The following is a 21,335-nucleotide window of genomic DNA, read 5'->3' as shown; positions in this document are numbered from 1 at the left end:
GTCTGTCTCTGTCTCGCGCCGTTCACCCCAAATTCTCGTTTCTGAGTAACTATTTTTAGAATGTCACTGCGCTGTCCAGAACGCTTACCTTGCACCCGTAAGTTGTTCTTACTGTCAAAGTGAAAAGGTCGAATCAATTTATAGCCACGCGAAAAATACACTCTCACCTATCTCTATATATTTATAGATATAGATATACATATATATATATACGGCTTCTGTGTGTGTGTGTTTGTGTGTGTGTGTGTGGGCAAAAACCCGTGGATTGTAGAGTTCTGTTTGTGATGGGGTCTAGCGGCTTTTGTCTGTCTGTATGTTCTGGCATTTGAGAAGCCACAACAGATAATATAGGGCTAAGAAATAAGCTCTAAAATTCTCAATCCCGTTTGACAGGACTTCGCCTGCAGAGGTGATTGTGATGAACCGCCACGCTGTCTGTCTCTGTCTCGCAATTCACCCCGGCGAAGCCGGGTATTCCTCTAGTGTTAGATATATTGCTAATTCTCTGGACATTTTGTATTTACTGTACAGAAATTACAAAAGTATTTGTCTCAGTTTTGGCTGTTCCACATCCCTCCCTCTGATTATTATTTCTTTTTGTTCACTCTTTTCTTGTACTTTTCAGTATTTAAAAATGTCTTTTCTTTCAAAAAGTCTTCAGTCACTTGCTCAACTAAATTCTGGGATCATTACATTTTCATATATATTTGTTTGTTTTTAAATTCAGGTGTTTTTGTTTTTGAAGTGGGGAAGCAATAAAGAGGTCGTCGATATCAAAACTGATATCGACGGAAATGTCGTCGATATCACTTTTTACAATGAGCTCAGTTTTGCCCAATTGACCAATGGAAATCCACATAACATATGAAATAGCAATATATGTATTTTTGACCAAAATATGACATTTTACACAGATCGAGACAGTCAGTGTTCCTCCGAGACCACGCTAGTGGTCGAGGTGAACAATACCTGTGGATATATGTGTAAATTGTCATATTTTGGTCAAAAATACAAATAACATTTATGTATCGGTCGATTCTGGTTAGAATTTCTTGTAGTTTTTATGATTGAACGCACACAAACATGCACTATAATGTAGTCTCGGCTGGCCGCCTAAATATGAAGTTTTGTCGGCCTCTGACGTCACATAGCTCAAAGAAGGGAAATCCAGTGTGCAATCGATACATTAGTTGTTATTAGATATTATTTTCTGAAATTACTGCTGACTAAGTTTTTGCTGGCCACCTTCTCACCGTTCCTTCTCTCTCTCCCCCCCTCCTCTCTTTTGACCTTAAGTCGATCAAGTTTTGACTAAATGTTTTCAGATAGACTGGGAATCGAGACGATGGTGTGTGTGTGTGTGTGTGTGTGTGTGTGTGTGTGTGTGTGTGTGTGTGTGTGTGTGTGTGTGTGTGTGTGTGTGTGTGGTTTTGTTGTGTGTGTTTGTTGTGTGCGTGTGTGGATCTTCATGAAACTTTACATAAAAATTCTTCCAGATGATATCCCCAGACGGGTTGTTTCCTCACTTGTTCAATAAACGTCTTATCCGGCTTATAGTGAACGTTGAGGCGGCACTGTGACGACCTCATTTCTCAGCCAAATTGATTGACATTTTATCCTCCAACACTGTCCAATCCACCAGAAACTACGAGCAGAAACATGGCCTGCGGACACACCAATTCAGGAGATCTTTGGCACTCTGCGGAGTCTTCGCTGTACTGCAGACTTCATTAGAAGTTCCGGGGTCCCTGTCTGAGCGATCGAGAAGATTGACATTTTGGTCAAGCATTCTTTGACTCAGTCCGGATTGTGTGATTGCATACATTTTTGTAATTAACTCGTTGCTTTTTCATTAAGTGAACAGCTCGCTTTTGCTTGTAGTTCAATATTTAAAAAAAACTAAAAAAAACTCGTGTAAATCTGGTACGACACAGCAAGCAAAGTAGTATTCTCTATTTACAGCACCTTTGCAAAGTAATCCTTTTTGGATGTAAATAAAAGTCCACACTTAATTAACTATAAGCATTAGCTTGTGATGTTCCAAGTAATTCTAACTTACGTATACCATGGTATCCTATATTTACAGAATAAAATATACCTAAACAGGGATTGGCTTGGGTTTTGTCCACTAGAGGTCCATTGACTGACTCAGCCATGAATCAATCAGTCATTCAGGGGCGGATCAGTTGCTTTGCAAGGGGGGGTGCACTTTGAATCAAAAGTGAATGTGATGGGCGCGAAGCGCCCGAATTTGCTAGGGGGGTCCGGGGGCATGCCCCCCCCCCCCCCGGAAAATGTTTTGGCCCAAAGAAGCAAAATTGTGCCATCTGGTGCCATTTGAACTTAGAAATGGTCATAGAATCAGCTTTCTAAAAAATATTTTTATTATTTTTTGCTGGAGGGGGGGTGTACTTGCACCCTGTGCACCCCCCCTCGTCCGACCCTGATTTTGCAAACCAATCTGTCAAGAAAAGACACCTTTCCTTCCGCCACGGGACTGCCGCAATTGTGCATTACGGCAGTGAGGAGAAACTTGTTTACAATGTACAAATGAGAGGACAATTCAATTCAATTCTTCCTGGAGAAGTAGGGGCGACCACCCCCAATCAGGTGCGTCCAGAAGTGGCGGATAGTGGGGTGGTCTTCAGATATGGAGGTTAGCTGCGAGATAAGCCAGGCTTGCCAGGACGAATAAGCAGTCGCGGACCAAATGGCGGTGCTTCCAGCAGGATGGGGCGGGGTCGCAGGTGGCACAGTTACACTCAAGAAATACCCCAGGTGTCTAATTACGGGAGCACCATGCGATCAAGAGCCGCATTATAAGCTATAGCCTTGGGGAAGGTCACCTCAGATAACAAACCAGCCAGCTATGGCCAAATAGCCGGGTAGACTGGACTTGACAGCCCTGTAAAGCCACCAGTCTAGGAGAAGGACCACTCCGATATAAAACACGCTGAAGTCGGATGAGCTGGGCCATAACGGCAGCTTAACGCATCAACGCTCAAATGACAGACAACAATTCAATTCTTCATTTTTTTGTTTTATTTTCCCCAAACATCGTCATCTGTCCGGGCAACAACTTTTGTTTCTTTTTCGGCATTGGAAATGGACGGCGAGACATTTTGTTTTCTTTGTCAGTGGAAATTGCGCGCTCAGCCGAAGTAAACGTAGGATTGGCGAGTGAAACAAAGTAGCCGATCCCAGTTTTTAAAATACTCCCGAACTTTCGTCTGCTCGCTAAGTCTTGCGGCGCTCCCAGTCTTGCTGCGAGTCCTTTCGATCACGATTTTCGCCAAAATAAGACGAGCTGACTGACTCTACTGCATGTCTATCGGTCTATTGACCGATTGAGACCCATGTGTGTCGGTCTTTTCCGAATTTAACATGGCAAAAGACCGATGACCGACCCCCAAGCCAATCCCTGCCTAAAGATTCGCAGATTAGCCAAGATCAGGCGTTTTGTTACCAAGAAGGCTGCCACACAGCTCGTCTGTGCACGTGTTACACTTCGCATTGACTACTGCAATTCTCTCTTGGCTGGCATTTCATCTGATCAGCTATATCGCATTCAACGAGTTCAGAACAGTGCAGCTAAGGTAATCCTCAGAAAGAAGCGCAGGGATCATGCTACGCCACTGCTGAATCATCTCCACTGGCTTCCAGAGCAACAGAGAATACAGTACAAGCTGGGCACTCTCACTTTCAACTACTTTCATGGCACCCTCCCTCCTTACTTGTCATCAGAACTGACAAAGTACTCTCCAACTAGGTCCCTGAGGTCCTCATCCCAGCTGCTCCTCACAGTCCCTAGGCCTAGAGCTAAACTAAACTTATCTGGACAAAGATCATTCAGATATCAAGTCCCTACACTCTGGAACTCACTTCCCCTAGCGGTCCGCCAGTCTCCTTCACTACCATCATTTAAGAAGACTCACCTGTACAAGTCTGCCTTTTACTAAAATGAACAAAGTAATTAGGACATTGAAGCTGTGGTGTAATGTGTGCATGTGACTTGTGAGTGAATGTGGTGAACAATAAGTTTGCTTGCTGACTAGTTGCTAGTTGTTTAATTTGTTGCCCCAAAGTCTATGTTACATCTTCGTTCTGTTTTAGATCTGTACGCTTTTATGTGAGTTCTGTTGTATTGTCAGACTTTTTATGTGTAACTATGTGTCTATTACTTATCTTACGTGTTTTTACATTTAGTCAAGTTTTGACTAAATGTTTTAACATAAAGGGGGGAATCGAGACGAGGGTCGTGGTGTATGTGTGTGTGTGTGTGTGTGTGTGTGTGTGTGTGTGTGTGTGTGTGTGTGTGTGTGTGTGTGTCTGTGTCTGTGCGTGTGTGTGTGTAGAGCGATTGTGTGTGTGTGTGTGTGTGTGTGTGCGTGTGTGTGTGTGTGTGTGTGTGTGTGTAGAGCGATTCAGACCAAACTACTGAACCGATCTTTATGAAATTTTACATGAGAGTTCCTGGGAATGATATCCCCGGACGTTTTTTTCTTTTTTTCGATAAATGACGTCATATCCGGCTTTTTGTAAAAGTTGAGGCGGCACTGTCACACCCTCATTTTTCAATCAAATTGATTGAAATTTTGGCCAAGCAATCTTCGACGAAGGCCGGACTTCGGTATTGCATTTCAGCTTGGTGGCTTAAAAATTAATTAATGACTTTGGTCATTAAAAATCTGAAAATTGTAAAAAAAATATTTTTTTTTATAAAACGATCCAAATTTACGTTCATCTTATTCTTCATCATTTTCTGATTCAAAAAAAATATAAATATGTGATATATAATATGGATTAAAAACAAGCTCTGAAAATTAATAATATAACAATTATGATCAAAATTAACTTTTAAAAATTAATTTAAAAACACGTTCATCTTATTCCTTGTCGGTTCCTAATTCCAAAAACATAGATATGATATGTTTGGATTAAAAACACGCTCAGAAAGTTAAAACGAAGAGAGGTACACAAAAGCGTGCTATCCTTCTCAGCGCAACTACTAGCCCGCTCTTCTTGTCAATGTCACTGCCTTTGCCACGAGCGGTGTACTTACGATGCTACGAGTATACGGTCTTGCTGAAAAATTGCATTGCGTTCAGTTTCATTCTGTGAGTTCGACAGCTACTTGACTAAATATTGTATTTTCGCCTTACGCGACTTGTTTTCTCATCTTTTTAAAAACAATGTTTCTAGATTATCTTATATAACTTTAAGTGGTCATTGTCTATGAATTGTTTTTAATGCTTGTATGTTATTTCTTACGAAAAAACTTTTGATATGTAAAATGTTAAATGTTAATGTCTAATGTAAAGCGCCATGAGACTGCCATTTGGCGGTGAACAGCGCTATAAAAGAATGTTTTATTATCCCCGAGTACGCAGTAGGAGGGTCCAGCAGACTTTAATTGTGTGTCTGTGTATCTGTCTGTCTGTCTGTCTATCTGTCTGTCTGTCTCGACTTAACAGCTTATTGCTGGGAAACTACTGGGCGCAGTTCGTTCAAAAGTTGATACACTAACTTGATAATAGGTCCGATTGATCGTATTAAAACTTCATAATGTTACCTGGGACCTAAATGCCCCAAAAAACACAAAAGTTCTTGACGGTTGGACGAATTCAATCGGAGCGACAGCCAGCCATTGAGCTGATAGAACAGCCGAACGCGTGCGTCATGAAAAGCATGCGTATCGCATGGGAGACAATTTGCGAGCCAGCCAGCGGGTGGGGATTAATTTGGTCTCGGCAAAGAAACTACAGTGCAGGTTTGGTCTCGGTGAGACTGAAAGAGAGACAGAGAGCACGAGAGAGAGCGACAGGGACACTGTGTCAGTGATTCAAGGTGGTGGCTTGGTGGCCAAAGGGATCCGGGTTCGATTCCCGGCATGGGCGGTCTATTTTTTTTTTAATTCTTGTTTACTATTGTTTATTATGAACGTTTTAATGTTTTATTTTACTCAAATAATTTTTTTAATTGTGTAAAATAAATAAATGATTTTTTTATTTTATTTATTTATTTTTTTAAATCCAAGGGATCCGGGTTCGATTCCCGGCATGGGCGGTCTATTTTTTTTTTAAAATTCTTGTTTACTATTGTTTATTATGAACGTTTTAATGTTTTATTTTACTCTAATAATTTTTTTAATTGTGTAAAATAAATAATTTTTTATTTTTTTAAATCCACGTGCACAAGACAAAAACTTTCATACTGGGGGAGCGAGCCAGTCTGAAGAGTACTCGGGTCCAGCGCCAGCGTTTTTTATTATTATATTTATTAAAGGAGCACTTGTGACCCCGAAAAAAAGTCATAAATCGCCCAATATGGCAAAGAAATTTTTTTTTCCAATTTCCCTACGGACGCAAACTTTTTCTCCCGTTGTTTGTACAAAGACAGTTGCAAATGTGTGCCAATTTTCAGAGCTGTAGCTAACCTCCTTCGTGTGTAGGCTATGCTCTTTTGAAACAGCCCTCGTACTGAATACTATACGTATCTTGAAACCAAGGTGGCCATCGGGGAGACCATCAAACCAGTCATGATGGAGCGCCTGAAGAAGATGGCCAACGACAAGTTGCGACACATTGAAGAACACTTGGACGATGCGGAGGATGTGTCTTCCGACACCCTGACTGTAAAACACAACCTCGTAAGGACGTCACAAAGAAGAGCTACAGAGTAGGTTTACAATACAATACAATAAAATACCATACCATACCATACCATACCCTACCCTACCATACCATACCATACAATACAATACAAGGACGTCAAGAAGGAGGGCTTCAGGGTAGGTTTACAATACAATACAATACCATACAATACAATACAACACAATACAAGGACGGCAAGAAGGAGCGCTACAGGGTAGGTTTACAATACAATACAATACAATACAATACAAGGACGTCAAGAAGGAGGGCTACAGGGTAGGTTTACCATATACCATACCGGGACGTCAAGAAGGAGGGCTACAGAGTAGGTTTACAATACAATACCATACCATACAATACAAGGACGTCAAGAAGGAGGGCTACAGGGTAGGTTTACAATACAATACAAAACGATACATTACAATACAATACAATACCAGGACGTGAAGAAGGAGGGCTTCAGGGTAGGTTTACAATACAATACCATACAATACAATACAATACAATACAATGACGTGAAGAAGGAGGGCTTCAGGGTAGGTTTACAATACCATACAATACCATACAATACAAGGACGTCAAGAAGGAGGGCTACAGGGTAGGTTTACAATACAATACAAAACGATACATTACAATACAATACAATACCAGGACGTGAAGAAGGAGGGCTTCAGGGTAGGTTTACAATACAATACCATACAATACAATACGTAGAGGTTACATGCCGAGTCTCAGTGATTATTAAAAATAATGGTCGAAGTTGGCGGATCATGAAAAATGCGAGCTTCAGCGAGCTTTTTCATGACCGCGAACTGAGACCATTATTTTTAATAATCACTGAGACGAGGTGTGTAACCTCTTTATTCCTCCTTTCTTCAGTTATTCAAAGAAAACAGGAGTTTTTGTGCGAAAGTTTGATCGAATCCGAATCACTCAACCAGTCAACCTGCGCAGGCGATCGATTAATGCGCGGTTGTATAGTTCCGTGCAAATCATTCCATTCTGTTAACACTTCTTGTCAGTTTCCCTGTTCTAGACTAAAATCAAGTACACAGATATGCTGTTATTCTGCTGTGGCGGTAAAGGAAGATATTGTGTGTTCTGTTTATGTTTTAGTATCGCATAGGATAATGTTTTTTCGTCAAATGGGACTAGCAGACGAACTTTTGCACCCGTGTTCCAACGTTAATTACTGTATGAAGTTCAGTTTTCTGGGGAAAATAGTGTATGAAACCGCTTTATGTTGTTTAAATTGATGAGATGTGTGCATTTGGTTGCGTGTGATCTGTTTATAAAATGAAATATTGTTGAAAACTGACCGTCGGATTGCAGTCAGTGTTGTCGAAGAAACTGCGTTAAAAGAAGGGGAACTACTCTTGTCGGCTAGAGTATGAGTTACTTGCCTTGGGAATTTGCTTGTGATGAACGCCGGGTTGTGCACGGCAGATCTACATTCAGAAAACAACCTAACTCATAGATTTTATATGGAGATTCATGTGTTCAGGCCTGTAGTTGTTAATTTAAATGCGGTATGTTTGTATTGTTTGCTCCAGAGATGTATATTTCGTACGTATAGAGCGTTCGGAACTTTTCAGTCGCAAAAGTAGTACCAAAACAGAACAGCTTCTCAACCCATTGCACTATCGAGGATTCAGGCTGTTGCTTATGGCAATCCGAATGGTGCAAAAGTCCCTTTTAGCTCTTGATGTCTAAATAACACATTATTTAGCTAAATAACGCGTTATTTAGCTAAACAATGCTTTATTTAGCTATATCATGCATTATTTAGCTAAATAATGCATTGTTTAAATTAAACAATGCATTATTTACAGATACAGAAAAAAGAGAGCCCAGAGCACTAAATAATGCATTGTTTAGCATAAATAAGAGATTGTGTTTGTAAATAACTCATTATTTATAAATAATTACGCGTTTTCTCTAAACAATATATTATATGTAAATAAAGTGTTATTTAAATAAATAAAATATTATTTAGATAAATAAAATATTATTTATCTAAATAAAATATTATTTAGATAAATAAAATATTATTTATCTAAATAAAATATTATTTAGATAAATAATTTATTATTTAGATAAATAATTTATTATTTAGATAAATAATTTATTATTTAGATAAATAATTTATTATTTACTGTTTTTGCCTTGAAATAGTATTATTACACTAAATAATGCTTTATATAGCTATATAATAGGTTTCCGCTATATAATTCATGATTTGGTAAATAATACATTATATACCGTAAATAAAATATTATATACCGTAAACAATTCATTGTTTAGCGCATCGCGAAGCCGTTTTTTCTCTTGTTGTTTTTTTCCACGTGTTTCCGTGGATCCACGAGAGCTCTGTTGATTCTCAAACTGACCAATCAGACAACTAGCATCTGTACACTAATTAAAGTCCCATTGTTGAGTGTGACGAAAACTCGTGGTGACGATTTTAAAACATGTTGGGTCACGCATGGTCCAATCTTACATGGTCCAATCTTACATGGTCCAACCTTACATGGTCCAACCTTACATGGTCCAATCTTACATGGTCCCATCTTACATGGTCCAACCTTACATGGTTCAACCTTACATGGTCCAATCTTACATGGTCCAATCTTGCATGGTCCAATCTTACATGGTCCAACCTTGCATGGTCCAACCTTGCATGGTCCTATCTTACATGGTCCAATCTTACATGGTCCAACCTTACATGGTCCAACCTTACATGGTCCAACCTTACATGGTCCAACCTTACATGGTCCAATCTTACATGGTCCAATCTTGCATGGTCCAATCTTACATGGTCCAACCTTGCATGGTCCAACCTTGCATGGTCCAATCTTACATGGTCCAATCTTACATGGTCCAACCTTACATGGTCCAACCTTACATGGTCCAACCTTACATGGTCCAACCTTGCATGGTCCAACCTTACATGGTCCAACCTTACATGGTCCAATCTTACATGGTCCAACCTTGCATGGTCCAACCTTACATGGTCCAACCTTACATGGTCCAACCTTACATGGTCAAATCTTACATGGTCCAACCTTACATGGTCCAACCTTACATGGTCCAATCTTACATGGTCCAATCTTACATGGTCCAACCTTACATGGTTCAACCTTACATGGTCCAATCTTACATGGTCCAATCTTGCATGGTCCAATCTTACATGGTCCAACCTTACATGGTCCAACCTTGCATGGTCCAATCATGCACCATTCGGATTGCCATAATCAAGTGCCGAAATCAATCACTACTGTTGATTGTATGGCAATCCGAATGGTGCAAAAGTCCCTTTTAGCTCTTGATGTCTAAATAACACATTATTTAGCTAAATAACGCGTTATTTAGCTAAACAATGCTTTATTTAGCTATATCATGCATTATTTAGCTAAATAATGCATTGTTTAAATTAAACAATGCATTATTTACAGATACAGAAAAAAGAGAGCCCAGAGCACTAAATAATGCATTGTTTAGCATAAATAAGAGATTGTGTTTGTAAATAACTCATTATTTATAAATAATTACGCGTTTTCTCTAAACAATATATTATATGTAAATAAAGTGTTATTTAAATAAATAAAATATTATTTAGATAAATAAAATATTATTTATCTAAATAAAATATTATTTAGATAAATAAAATATTATATGTAAATAAAATATTATTTATCTAAATAAAATATTATTTATCTAAATAAAATATTATTTAGATAAATAATTTATTATTTAGATAAATAATTTATTATTTAGATAAATAATTTATTATTTAGATAAATAATTTATTATTTACTGTTTTTGCCTTGAAATAGTATTATTACACTAAATAATGCTTTATATAGCTATATAATAGGTTTCCGCTATATAATTCATGATTTGGTAAATAATACATTATATACCGTAAATAAAATATTATATACCGTAAACAATTCATTGTTTAGCGCATCGCGAAGCCGTTTTTTCTCTTGTTGTTTTTTTCCACGTGTTTCCGTGGATCCACGAGAGCTCTGTTGATTCTCAAACTGACCAATCAGACAACTAGCATCTGTACACTAATTAAAGTCCCATTGTTGAGTGTGACGAAAACTCGTGGTGACGATTTTAAAACATGTTGGGTCACGCATGGTCCAATCTTACATGGTCCAATCTTACATGGTCCAACCTTACATGGTCCAACCTTACATGGTCCAATCTTACATGGTCCCATCTTACATGGTCCAACCTTACATGGTTCAACCTTACATGGTCCAATCTTACATGGTCCAATCTTGCATGGTCCAATCTTGCATGGTCCAACCTTGCATGGTCCAACCTTGCATGGTCCAATCTTACATGGTCCAACCTTACATGGTCCAACCTTACATGGTCCAACCTTACATGGTCCAACCTTACATGGTCCAACCTTACATGGTCCAATCTTGCATGGTCCAATCTTGCATGGTCCAATCTTACATGGTCCAACCTTGCATGGTCCAACCTTGCATGGTCCAATCTTACATGGTCCAACCTTACATGGTCCAACCTTACATGGTCCAACCTTACATGGTCCAATCTTACATGGTCCAACCTTACATGGTCCAACCTTACATGGTCCAACCTTACATGGTCCAACCTTACATGGTCCAACCTTGCATGGTCCAATCTTGCATGGTCCAACCTTACATGGTCCAATCTTACATGGTCCAACCTTACATGGTCCAACCTTACATGGTCCAATCTTACATGGTCCAATCTTACATGGTCCAACCTTACATGGTTCAACCTTACATGGTCCAATCTTACATGGTTCAATCTTGCATGGTCCAATCTTACATGGTCCAACCTTGCATGGTCCAACCTTGCATGGTCCAACCTTGCATGGTCCAATCTTACATGGTCCAACCTTACATGGTCCAACCTTGCATGGTCCAACCTTGCATGGTCCAATCTTACATGGTCCAACCTTACATGGTCCAACCTTACATGGTCCAACCTTACATGGTCCAACCTTACATGGTCCAACCTTACATGGTCCAATCTTGCATGGTCCAATCTTACATGGTCCATCCTTACATGGTCCAATCTTACATGGTCCAATCTTGCATGGTCCAATCTTACATGGTCCAACCTTGCATGGTCCAACCTTGCATGGTCCAATCTTACATGGTCCAATCTTACATGGTCCAACCTTACATGGTCCAACCTTACAAGGTCCAACCTTGCATGGTCCAATCTTACATGGTCCAACCTTACATGGTCCAACCTTGCATGGTCCAATCTTACATGGTCCAATCTTACATGGTCCAACCTTACATGGTCCAACCTTACATGGTCCAACCTTACATGGTCCAATCTTACATGGTCCAACCTTACATGGTCCAACCTTACATGGTCCAATCTTGCATGGTCCAATCTTGCATGGTCCAATCTTACATGGTCCAACCTTGCATGGTCCAACCTTACATGGTCCAACCTTACATGGTCCAATCTTACCATGCAAGGTTGGACCATGTAAGATTGGACCATGCAAGATTGGACCATGTAAGATTGGACCATGTAAGGTTGGACCATGCAAGGTTGGACCATGTAAGATTGGACCATGCAAGATTGGACCATGTAAGATTGGACCATGTAAGGTTGGACCATGTAAGATTGGACCATGTAAGGTTGGACCATGTAAGGTTGGACCATGTAAGGTTGGACCATGTAAGATTGGACCATGTAAGATTGGACCATGCAAGGTTGGACCATGCAAGGTTGGACCATGTAAGATTGGACCATGCAAGATTGGACCATGTAAGGTTGGACCATGTAAGGTTGGACCATGTAAGGTTGGACCATGTAATATTGGACCATGCAAGGTTGGACCATGCAAGATTGGTCCATGCAAGATTGGACCATGTAAGATTGGACCATGTAAGGTTGGACCATGTAAGGTTGGACCATGTAAGATTGGACCATGTAAGGTTGGACCATGTAAGGTTGGACCATGTAAGGTTGGACCATGTAAGATTGGACCATGCAAGGTTGGACCATGCAAGGTTGGACCATGTAAGATTGGACCATGCAAGATTGGACCATGTAAGATTGGACCATGTAAGGTTGAACCATGTAAGGTTGGACCATGTAAGATTGGACCATGTAAGGTTGGACCATGTAAGGTTGGACCATGTAAGGTTGGACCATGTAAGGTTGGACCATGCAAGATTGGACCATGCAAGATTGGACCATGTAAGATTGGACCATGTAAGGTTGGACCATGTAAGGTTGGACCATGTAAGATTGGACCATGTAAGGTTGGACAATGTAAGGTTGGACCATGTAAGGTTGGACCATGTAAGATTGGACCATGTAAGATTGGACCATGCAAGATTGGACCATGTAAGATTGGACCATGTAAGGTTGAACCATGTAAGGTTGGACCATGTAAGATTGGACCATGTAAGATTGGACCATGTAAGGTTGGACCATGTAAGGTTGGACCATGTAAGATTGGACCATGTAAGGTTGGACCATGTAAGGTTGGACCATGTAAGGTTGGACCATGTAAGATTGGACCATGTAAGATTGGACCATGCGTGACCCAACATGTTTTAAAATCGTCACCACGAGTTTTCGTCACACTCAACAATGGGACTTTAATTAGTGTACAGATGCTAGTTGTCTGATTGGTCAGTTTGAGAATCAACAGAGCTCTCGTGGATCCACGGAAACACGTGGAAAAAAACAACAAGAGAAAAAACGGCTTCGCGATGCGCTAAACAATGAATTGTTTACGGTATATAATATTTTATTTACGGTATATAATGTATTATTTACCAAATCATGAATTATATAGCGGAAACCTATTATATAGCTATATAAAGCATTATTTAGTGTAATAATACTATTTCAAGGCAAAAACAGTAAATAATAAATTATTTATCTAAATAATAAATTATTTATCTAAATAATAAATTATTTATCTAAATAATAAATTATTTATCTAAATAATAAATTATTTAGATAAATAATATTTTATTTAGATAAATAATATTTTATTTAGATAAATAATATTTTATTTACATATAATATTTTATTTATCTAAATAATATTTTATTTAGATTAATAATATTTTATTTATCTAAATAATATTTTATTTATTTAAATAACACTTTATTTACATATAATATATTGTTTAGAGAAAACGCGTAATTATTTATAAATAATGAGTTATTTACAAACACAATCTCTTATTTATGCTAAACAATGCATTATTTAGTGCTCTGGGCTCTCTTTTTTCTGTATCTGTAAATAATGCATTGTTTAATTTAAACAATGCATTATTTAGCTAAATAATGCATGATATAGCTAAATAAAGCATTGTTTAGCTAAATAACGCGTTATTTAGCTAAATAATGTGTTATTTAGACATCAAGAGCTAAAAGGGACTTTTGCACCATTCGGATTGCCATAGTTGCTGGCTCGTTATTTGTTTGGTTGCTGGGTGTTTATCGAAAAATAACTAGCTCTACAAGTTTACAGAGGTAAAGAAGCAGAGGGGGGAATAAAATACAATACAATGACGTGAAGAAGGAGGGCTTCAGGGTAGGTTTACAATACCATACAATACAATTGATAGTTTGATTTAGTTTATAGTCTAATTAAGTTAAATTTGATTATCCCTTCGGTTTGATTCAGTTGTATAAGGGGAGGCGGGGTAGTATGCGTTTGCCATTTTGTTACTTTCAAACGAATCCCTCAGATAAATTGTCATTGTTTAAAGACAAACAAACCCAAGAGCAGGATTTTTTAAATATTATTTTTATAAACTTGGCCAAAAAATTATTCCAACAATTTTTGCTCGTTCAGAAAAGCATTAAACCACAAGCCATTTTAATTGAACTGTATATGCTGGAAAAGGTAATTATGTCTACTGTTCATATCATTTGTTCGATTGGTGGTACTTTGTATAGGCATCTCGTGGCAGCCTGTAAAACAAGGTCACCCCTAAAATCGACCTGACAAAAACCAATGCCCCGTATTTTAAAATCTGCAAAAAAATCAGAATGTGCACTTACCAAACACTTCTGACTACCGTTAGAAAGGCCATTCAATTTCCTGTTCAGAGCATTTTTTTTCATGCACCTTACGTCTTTAGTATTTGTGTAGCCTTTTGTCAAAGGCTGTAGGTGTCAACCGTTTCAGAGGCCAAAAAAGGCACGTTTTGCGGCCATTTTTGAGGGGGTCCTCCATTTAGAGAGCCATATCTGCTCAAGTTCTCATTGAATTGCTTTGAAAATTTTAGAAGTTATGACCAATAGGCTGTTCAGAATGTGTGTGGATTTTTGTGAACGTGTATAACAAGCGTGTCGTATTACATAACTTTTCCGAAAGATATAAACAAATATTCTTAATTCAGGGTTTAAGGACAAAAAATCGTGACTTTGCATGCTAAGCCAAATATGATTGAGGCAATTGTTGCCAAAGTTTCAGGCAGATCTGAGTGCTGGTTTACATTTGCTGAAGATGGGAACGCACAAGAAAAATTATCGATGATCGTCTTTTTACATTTAGTCAAGTTTTGACTAAATGTTTTAACGTAGAGGGGGGAATCGAGACGAGGGTCGTGGTGTATGTGCGTGTTTGTGTGTGTGTCTGTCTGTGTGTGTGTGTGTGTGTAGAGCGATTCAGACTAAACTGCTGGACCGATCTTTATGAAATTTGACATTAGAGTTCCTGGGTATGAAATCCCCGAACGTTTTTTTCATTTTTGTGATAAATGTCTTTGATGACGTCATATCCGGCTTTTCGTGAAAGTTGAGGCGGCACTGTCACGCCCTCATTTTTCAACCAAATTGGTTGAAATTTTGGTCGGGTAATGTTCGACGAAGCCCAGACTTCGGTATTGCATTTCAGCGTGGTGGCTTAAAAATTAATTAATGACTTTGGTCATTAAAAATCTGAAAATTGTAAAAAATATTTTTTTTTATGAAACGATCCAAATTTACGTTTATGTTATTCTCCATCATTTGCTGATTCCAAAAACATATAAATATGTTATATTCGGATTAAAAACAAGCTCTGAAAATTAAATATATAAAAATTATTATCAAAATTAAATTGTCCAAATCAATTTAAAAACAATTTCATCTTATTCCTGGTCGGTTCCTGATTCCAAAAACATATAGATATGATATGTTTGGATTAAAAACACGGTCAGAAAGTTAAAACGAAGAGAGGTACAGAAAAGCGTGCTATCCTTCCCAGCGCAACTACTACCCCGCTCTTCTTGTCAATTTCACTGCCTATGCCGTGAGCGGTGGACTGACGATGCTACGAGTATACGGTCTTGCTGCGTTGCATTGCGTTCAGTTTCATTCTGTGAGTTCGACAGCTACTTGGCTAAATGTTGTATTTTCGCCTTACGCGACTTGTTTACTGCATACAGTCGCCGTAGAGATTTTCATCCTTGGCGTGTGCTGAGGTTATGTTTTAGCCAGAGCGGTGTGCTGATTTGATAGAGTCTGCGGCGGGCGCGCGGTAGTTTGTGTGAGTGTGTGTGTGTGTGTGTGTGTGCGAGTGTGTGTATGTGTGTGTGTGTGGTGTGTGTGTGTGTGTGTGAGTGTGTTTGCCTGTACGTATATGTGTACGTTTGAGTCTGTTCGAGATAATGTGTGTGTTGTAGACAGAGAGACTGAGTGAGAGAGAGAGAAAGAGAGGGTTGTCTGTGTGTGTGTGGGTGTGTGTGCGTGCGTGTATGTGTGTGTGTGTGCCGATTGTGTGTGTGTGTGTGTGTGTGTGTGTGTGTGTGTGTGTGTGTGTGTGTGTGTGCGTGTGTGTGTTAGAGACAGAGAGACTGAGAGAGAGAGAAAGAGAAAGAGAGAGAGAGAGGGGGACTGTGGTTCACAAGAACTCTAGCGATGGCTTTTGATTGTTGAGAGGAACGGCGATCAATGCATAAACCGTCGTCTGCTACGACCCTTGCGTGACCCTGCTTCCGGGCTTTTCTTTTTTCAAACTTTCACAACTTCGAATGGTACTGATCTTGTCTTGATGAAAAAATAATTCTTTTATGATTAAAGAATGTTTGTGTAACAAGCTGTCAATTTATTATTTAGATTTTAAAAGTTAGGTCTAGCGCAAAAACGCATTACGGTCCAAAAACATTCTGATAATCATCGATCCACGGCTATCGCCAGTTTACATCGATAGAATGAGACCCGAAGGGAAGTAACTCATTTTTGACCTGAGTTCAGGATGGGTCCAAAAAGTGTTCGAGACAATCTGCAAAATTAATTCTTCAAAAATTGCTTGCTCTTTACGTAGGGCACCTAGGATGTTCCCGTTTGGTGAGCGTTCAAATGGAAGGGTGTTTGTACTGTGTGTAAAATCCTGACAGTATCTGTGATGGTTTACGGGAGGCTTACTGTCCGGGCGTGATTTCCGGTAATGAATATTCATAACAGCCGTCCAGCACCAAAACGAGGCGCCATTGTTGTAGAGGAGCAAGTCCACGAAAATAAATTCTTTGAAAATTTCTCACGCTCGACAGAAAGCAGCCAGGATGTTCCCGTTCGGTGAGCGTTCAAATGGAAGTATGCTTGTCCTGTATGTAGACGCTCGGGGAGCTCTGTGATGGTTTACGGGAGGCTTACTGTGCCTTTAAGCAAATATGGCTCTTTCAGTGGAAGACCCCTCAAAAATGGCAGCAAAACGTGCCTTTTTTGGCCTCTGAAACGGTTGACACCTTTCTTTCTTTCTTTATTTGGTGTTTAACGTCGTTTTCAACCGTTCAAGGTTATATCGCGACGGGGTTGACACCAACCGCCTTTCACAAAAGGCAACATCAAGACTAGAGACGTAAGGTGCATGAAAAAAAATCCTCTGAACAGGAAATTGCATGGCCTTTCAAATGGTAGTCAGAAGTGTTTGGTAAGTGCACATTCTGATTTTTTTTTCAAATTTTGAAATACGGGACATTGGTTTTTGTCAGGTCGATTTTAGGGGTGACCTTGTTTGACAGGCTGCCACGGGATGCCCATACAAAGTACCACCGATCGAACAAATGATATGAACATTAGATATAGGAGAATCGGCACAATCAAAGAAAATACCTAAATCATTCAATAGATATGGAAATATTAAGATTTGCTGTGAAAATGCTAGCAAAAATGGCGTCCAAAAACAGGAACGCACACTTGGTGCGTCTTTGAAGACTTACCTCCCGTTCTGTGTTGTTGATAATAGTCGTGTTTGTGCTATTTTTGTTGAAATAGTATCTAATAAAACTGATGCAGTTCTTGAAATGTTGCAAATTATTGTTGTCTTTGCGAAATGCGAGAGTGTTCTGAGGCGTAATCTGCATACGGCTGTGTTGTTTCGCGATGAACAGCCATAAACAAACAAATGTGGCGCCATCACGTCGCCTCGGAAGGAGAAACGCAGGTTACCAATAGGTTGTTTCAAATACCTGTGACACGACTCGAGTAGCAAAGAAACCGGCACGGTTGGCCTGGTGGTAAGGCGTCCGCCCCGTGATCGGGAGGTCGTGGGTTCGAACCCCGGCCGGGTCATACCTAAGACTTTAAAATTGGCAATCTAGTGGCTGCTCCGCCTGGCGTCTGGCATTATGGGGTTAGTGCTAGGACTGGTTGGTCGGTGTCAGAATAATGTGACTGGGTGAGACATGAAGCCTGTGCTGCGACTTCTGTCTTGTGTGTGGCGCACGTTATATGTCAAAGCAGCACCGCCCTGATATGGCCCTTAGTGGTCGGCTGGGCGTTAAGCAAACAAACAAACAAAGTGGCAAAGAACATTTTCTGCAATTCCTGTCTTGGTCCGTGCAGCCGTTTTGGGTCCTATCGTCATCATACAAAGTACATACACACAGACACACAAGAACCAGCTTTAAAAGTTAGATTGTGTAAGAACCATGTGAACCAGTGATTTTTTCTTATGTACATCAGATACTACAGTATTTCTGCTTTATGAAAAGCTATATTTCAAAAACAAAACTAGAGATTTGAATTTTGACCACTTTTCCCCCTTTCTGTCACCAGTACTGAAGAACTACCCACATCCAAATTCAACTCGTCCATCTGTCGGAGCGTACTGACCAGTGTGAAGGAGCACGCAATCATCCGTCCCTACCCTCCACCATCGCACCCAGTACGAAAATCTTCCTCAGCCGCCCACAATGCCTACCTTGACCTCGCCCTTCCCCTTCGTAACAAGCAGGCTCCTCGAGCGGGACAGAACGCCGTCAATAGATCCCAGAGTGATCCACTCGACACTGGCATGTCTGAAGGTGACGAGCACAAGCATGCGGAATCTGAACTGACAACATGTAATACTGCAAGATATGACAGCGGCAAATATGGCCGTGGCGGTGAGCGTAAGGCTGCAGAGACTGAGATTGAAGCACGTGAAACCAAGGTCAGTAGCGCTACGGACAGCATCCCTGACTTCATTGAAAGGGCACGAGAAGCAGGGCGTGAGGGTGCATTACCGATACCAATCACACCCGCTCTCTCACGTCCAAGCACAAGCAAGCCTTTGCGTACAGATCTGGCTGTGACAACCGTGAAGAATAACGACATCACCGCTCATCCTCCAACTCCAGAGGTCTCTAAACGCAGAGACAATGCTACGATAGATGAAGATCCTGAACGGCGTCGTCTCTCTCAAGAAGTAGAACGAAAAGCTCTGCAATCATCGCCTATCGCACAAACAGATTCCAAAGAGGACATGACGCCTGCAGCGGAACTGTCCGGGGACTTCTCAAAGCCGAGGAAGCCAAAAGGCGCTACAGATCCGGCAGCTGGCTTTTCACACAGAAGATCAGCGAGGTTTTCACTACCGCCACCACAGACGAGGCTGGGATCTCTGTCAATCGTCAGCCGCAGGTTATCTTCTCCACTGAGATTCGCCAAGAAGCTGACTGCTAAGCTACTGAAGCCTCTCAGCCGTACCACTATATCCCTGGTCGCTGTCACCGTCATCTTCTTCCTCTGCTACATCTTCCCCGTTCTCATCCTACCTTTCAGCAATTACAGCAGTCAGCCTGGCTGTGTCGAGCACGTTGTCACTACGCTGTTAGTCAAGGTGAGATTCCTCCAGAACGTGGTCAACCCCTTTGTCTACGCCTTCTTTCAGCTCAGTTTCCGAGAGCACATCTCTGAGCTGTTCCAAGCGTTGTTATGTCGCTGTGGCAAGTCAAGAGTTGGCAACCTATCCAGAACAAATCAAGCTACTGGCCACACAACCAAAGTAACCGAAGCTTCTGGCAACCCATCCAGAATGAATCAACCAACTGACGCTTGAAATCTTTGGTACTTTATGACCAGCAGCCAGTGTCCGTTTGGATGGAAAGCGAGTGCAACATTTCTTGCAGGGCAAGTTTGTCAAGACGTTTTAGGAGAATTCTTTGTCGTGAAAACAAAACAGTTCACGACCTTTTTCTTTCGTTTTTGACTCACCTGAGCAATCACTGAGGAGAGTGTAGTACGGTAGTTAACAATGTTAGACCGTCCGTCTGGAAGGCCGACCGAAGACGAAAACGTTTTGTTGCATGTTAATAGAAGTTGGACGAGACTTTCCTTCAGTCGATGTCTAACTACAGTTGCCTCATACGTTGTAGATGGGATAATTACATGAGATGAGACGCAATCCCAGAAACCCTCAATTTCAACGCTGTGAATGATTCACTAAAAACTAAAAACTGTTCAACCTAATTGAAATCTGTGCAAGGGAGGGACGGGTAGGGCATGTACCTCGGGAGGTTTAGATATTGCGTCACCTACCCCGGCCTCACCTATCCCAATCGAGATAAGTCACGCAGAGAAATGTTGTAAAAACTGCTCGTTAGGTACCACGTCACGTATCAAAGTAGGGCAAAACTCCTTTCGAACATCATGCATTTCGTGCTTCAAAAAAAAATCGTGGACAGTGCGCTGAAGTCCGCAACAATACCCAGTGTTGAAACTGCTGCTGTCATTGTGTGGGTGTCGCTGTGACTTGAACTTTTAGTTCGAGAAAAGATTTGGAGTTTTTTTCTCTCATTCTGTCTGCTTGTTTCCTTTCCTCTCTTTCTTTAAGACAATGTGGTGATGGATGCACTCTTGCGCGCGGCATATGTATGTGTGTGTGTGTGCGTGTGTGTGTGTGTATGTGTGTGTGTGTCTCTGTCCGTGTAAGTGGGCGTGTTTTTGTGTGTGTGCGGGTGTGTTTGTGTGCGAATGTGTGTGTGTGTGTGTGTGTGTGTGTCTGTTTGTCTGTCTGTCTGTAAATTGGTGTGTGTGCGAGTGTGTTTGTGTGTGTGTTTGTGGGTGTGCGTGCGTACGTGCATGCCTATATGTGCGAGCCCAAACTTGGCCATCACTTCAAATGAATTGGACGGACTTTACAAAGTCGTTTACTAAGTCTTATGAAAAAACACATTCTTGCAAGGCAGCTTTACTAACAAAAATAAACACACACACACACACACACACACACACACACACACACACACACACACACACACACACACACACACACACACACACACATGATACACGTGTGCATTGGGTTACTTAGCAGACTTTTTTTTGTTTTTTTGCCAAGCACATCATTGTGGGGTTTTTAATCAATAACATGCATCCGTCTACAATTTATCATCATTCATCCATCAACATTTATAATAGATATGTTTTGCAA

The 21,335-nt window shown here is 40.4% G+C and overlaps 1 protein-coding gene across 1 annotated transcript in view; it reads left to right on the top strand.

Moving 5' to 3' along the window:
• The window catches only part of LOC138980053 (uncharacterized), a 39,056-nt gene extending 18,377 nt beyond the window's left edge, over positions 1–20,679 (top strand). The window contains exons 4-5 of the mRNA XM_070352848.1: positions 6,509–6,678; positions 18,698–20,679. Coding sequence (XP_070208949.1) covers positions 6,509–6,678; positions 18,698–19,961 — 1,434 coding nt within the window. The 3' untranslated portion in view covers positions 19,962–20,679. The remainder of the gene's footprint in view (positions 1–6,508; positions 6,679–18,697) is intronic.
• The last annotated feature ends 656 nt before the right edge of the window (positions 20,680–21,335 follow it).

The sequence above is a fragment of the Littorina saxatilis genome, linkage group LG11, assembly GCF_037325665.1.
Source record: "Littorina saxatilis isolate snail1 linkage group LG11, US_GU_Lsax_2.0, whole genome shotgun sequence".
Lineage (NCBI taxonomy): Eukaryota > Metazoa > Mollusca > Gastropoda > Littorinimorpha > Littorinidae > Littorina > Littorina saxatilis.
This window is presented reverse-complemented; position numbering and strand designations above follow the sequence as displayed.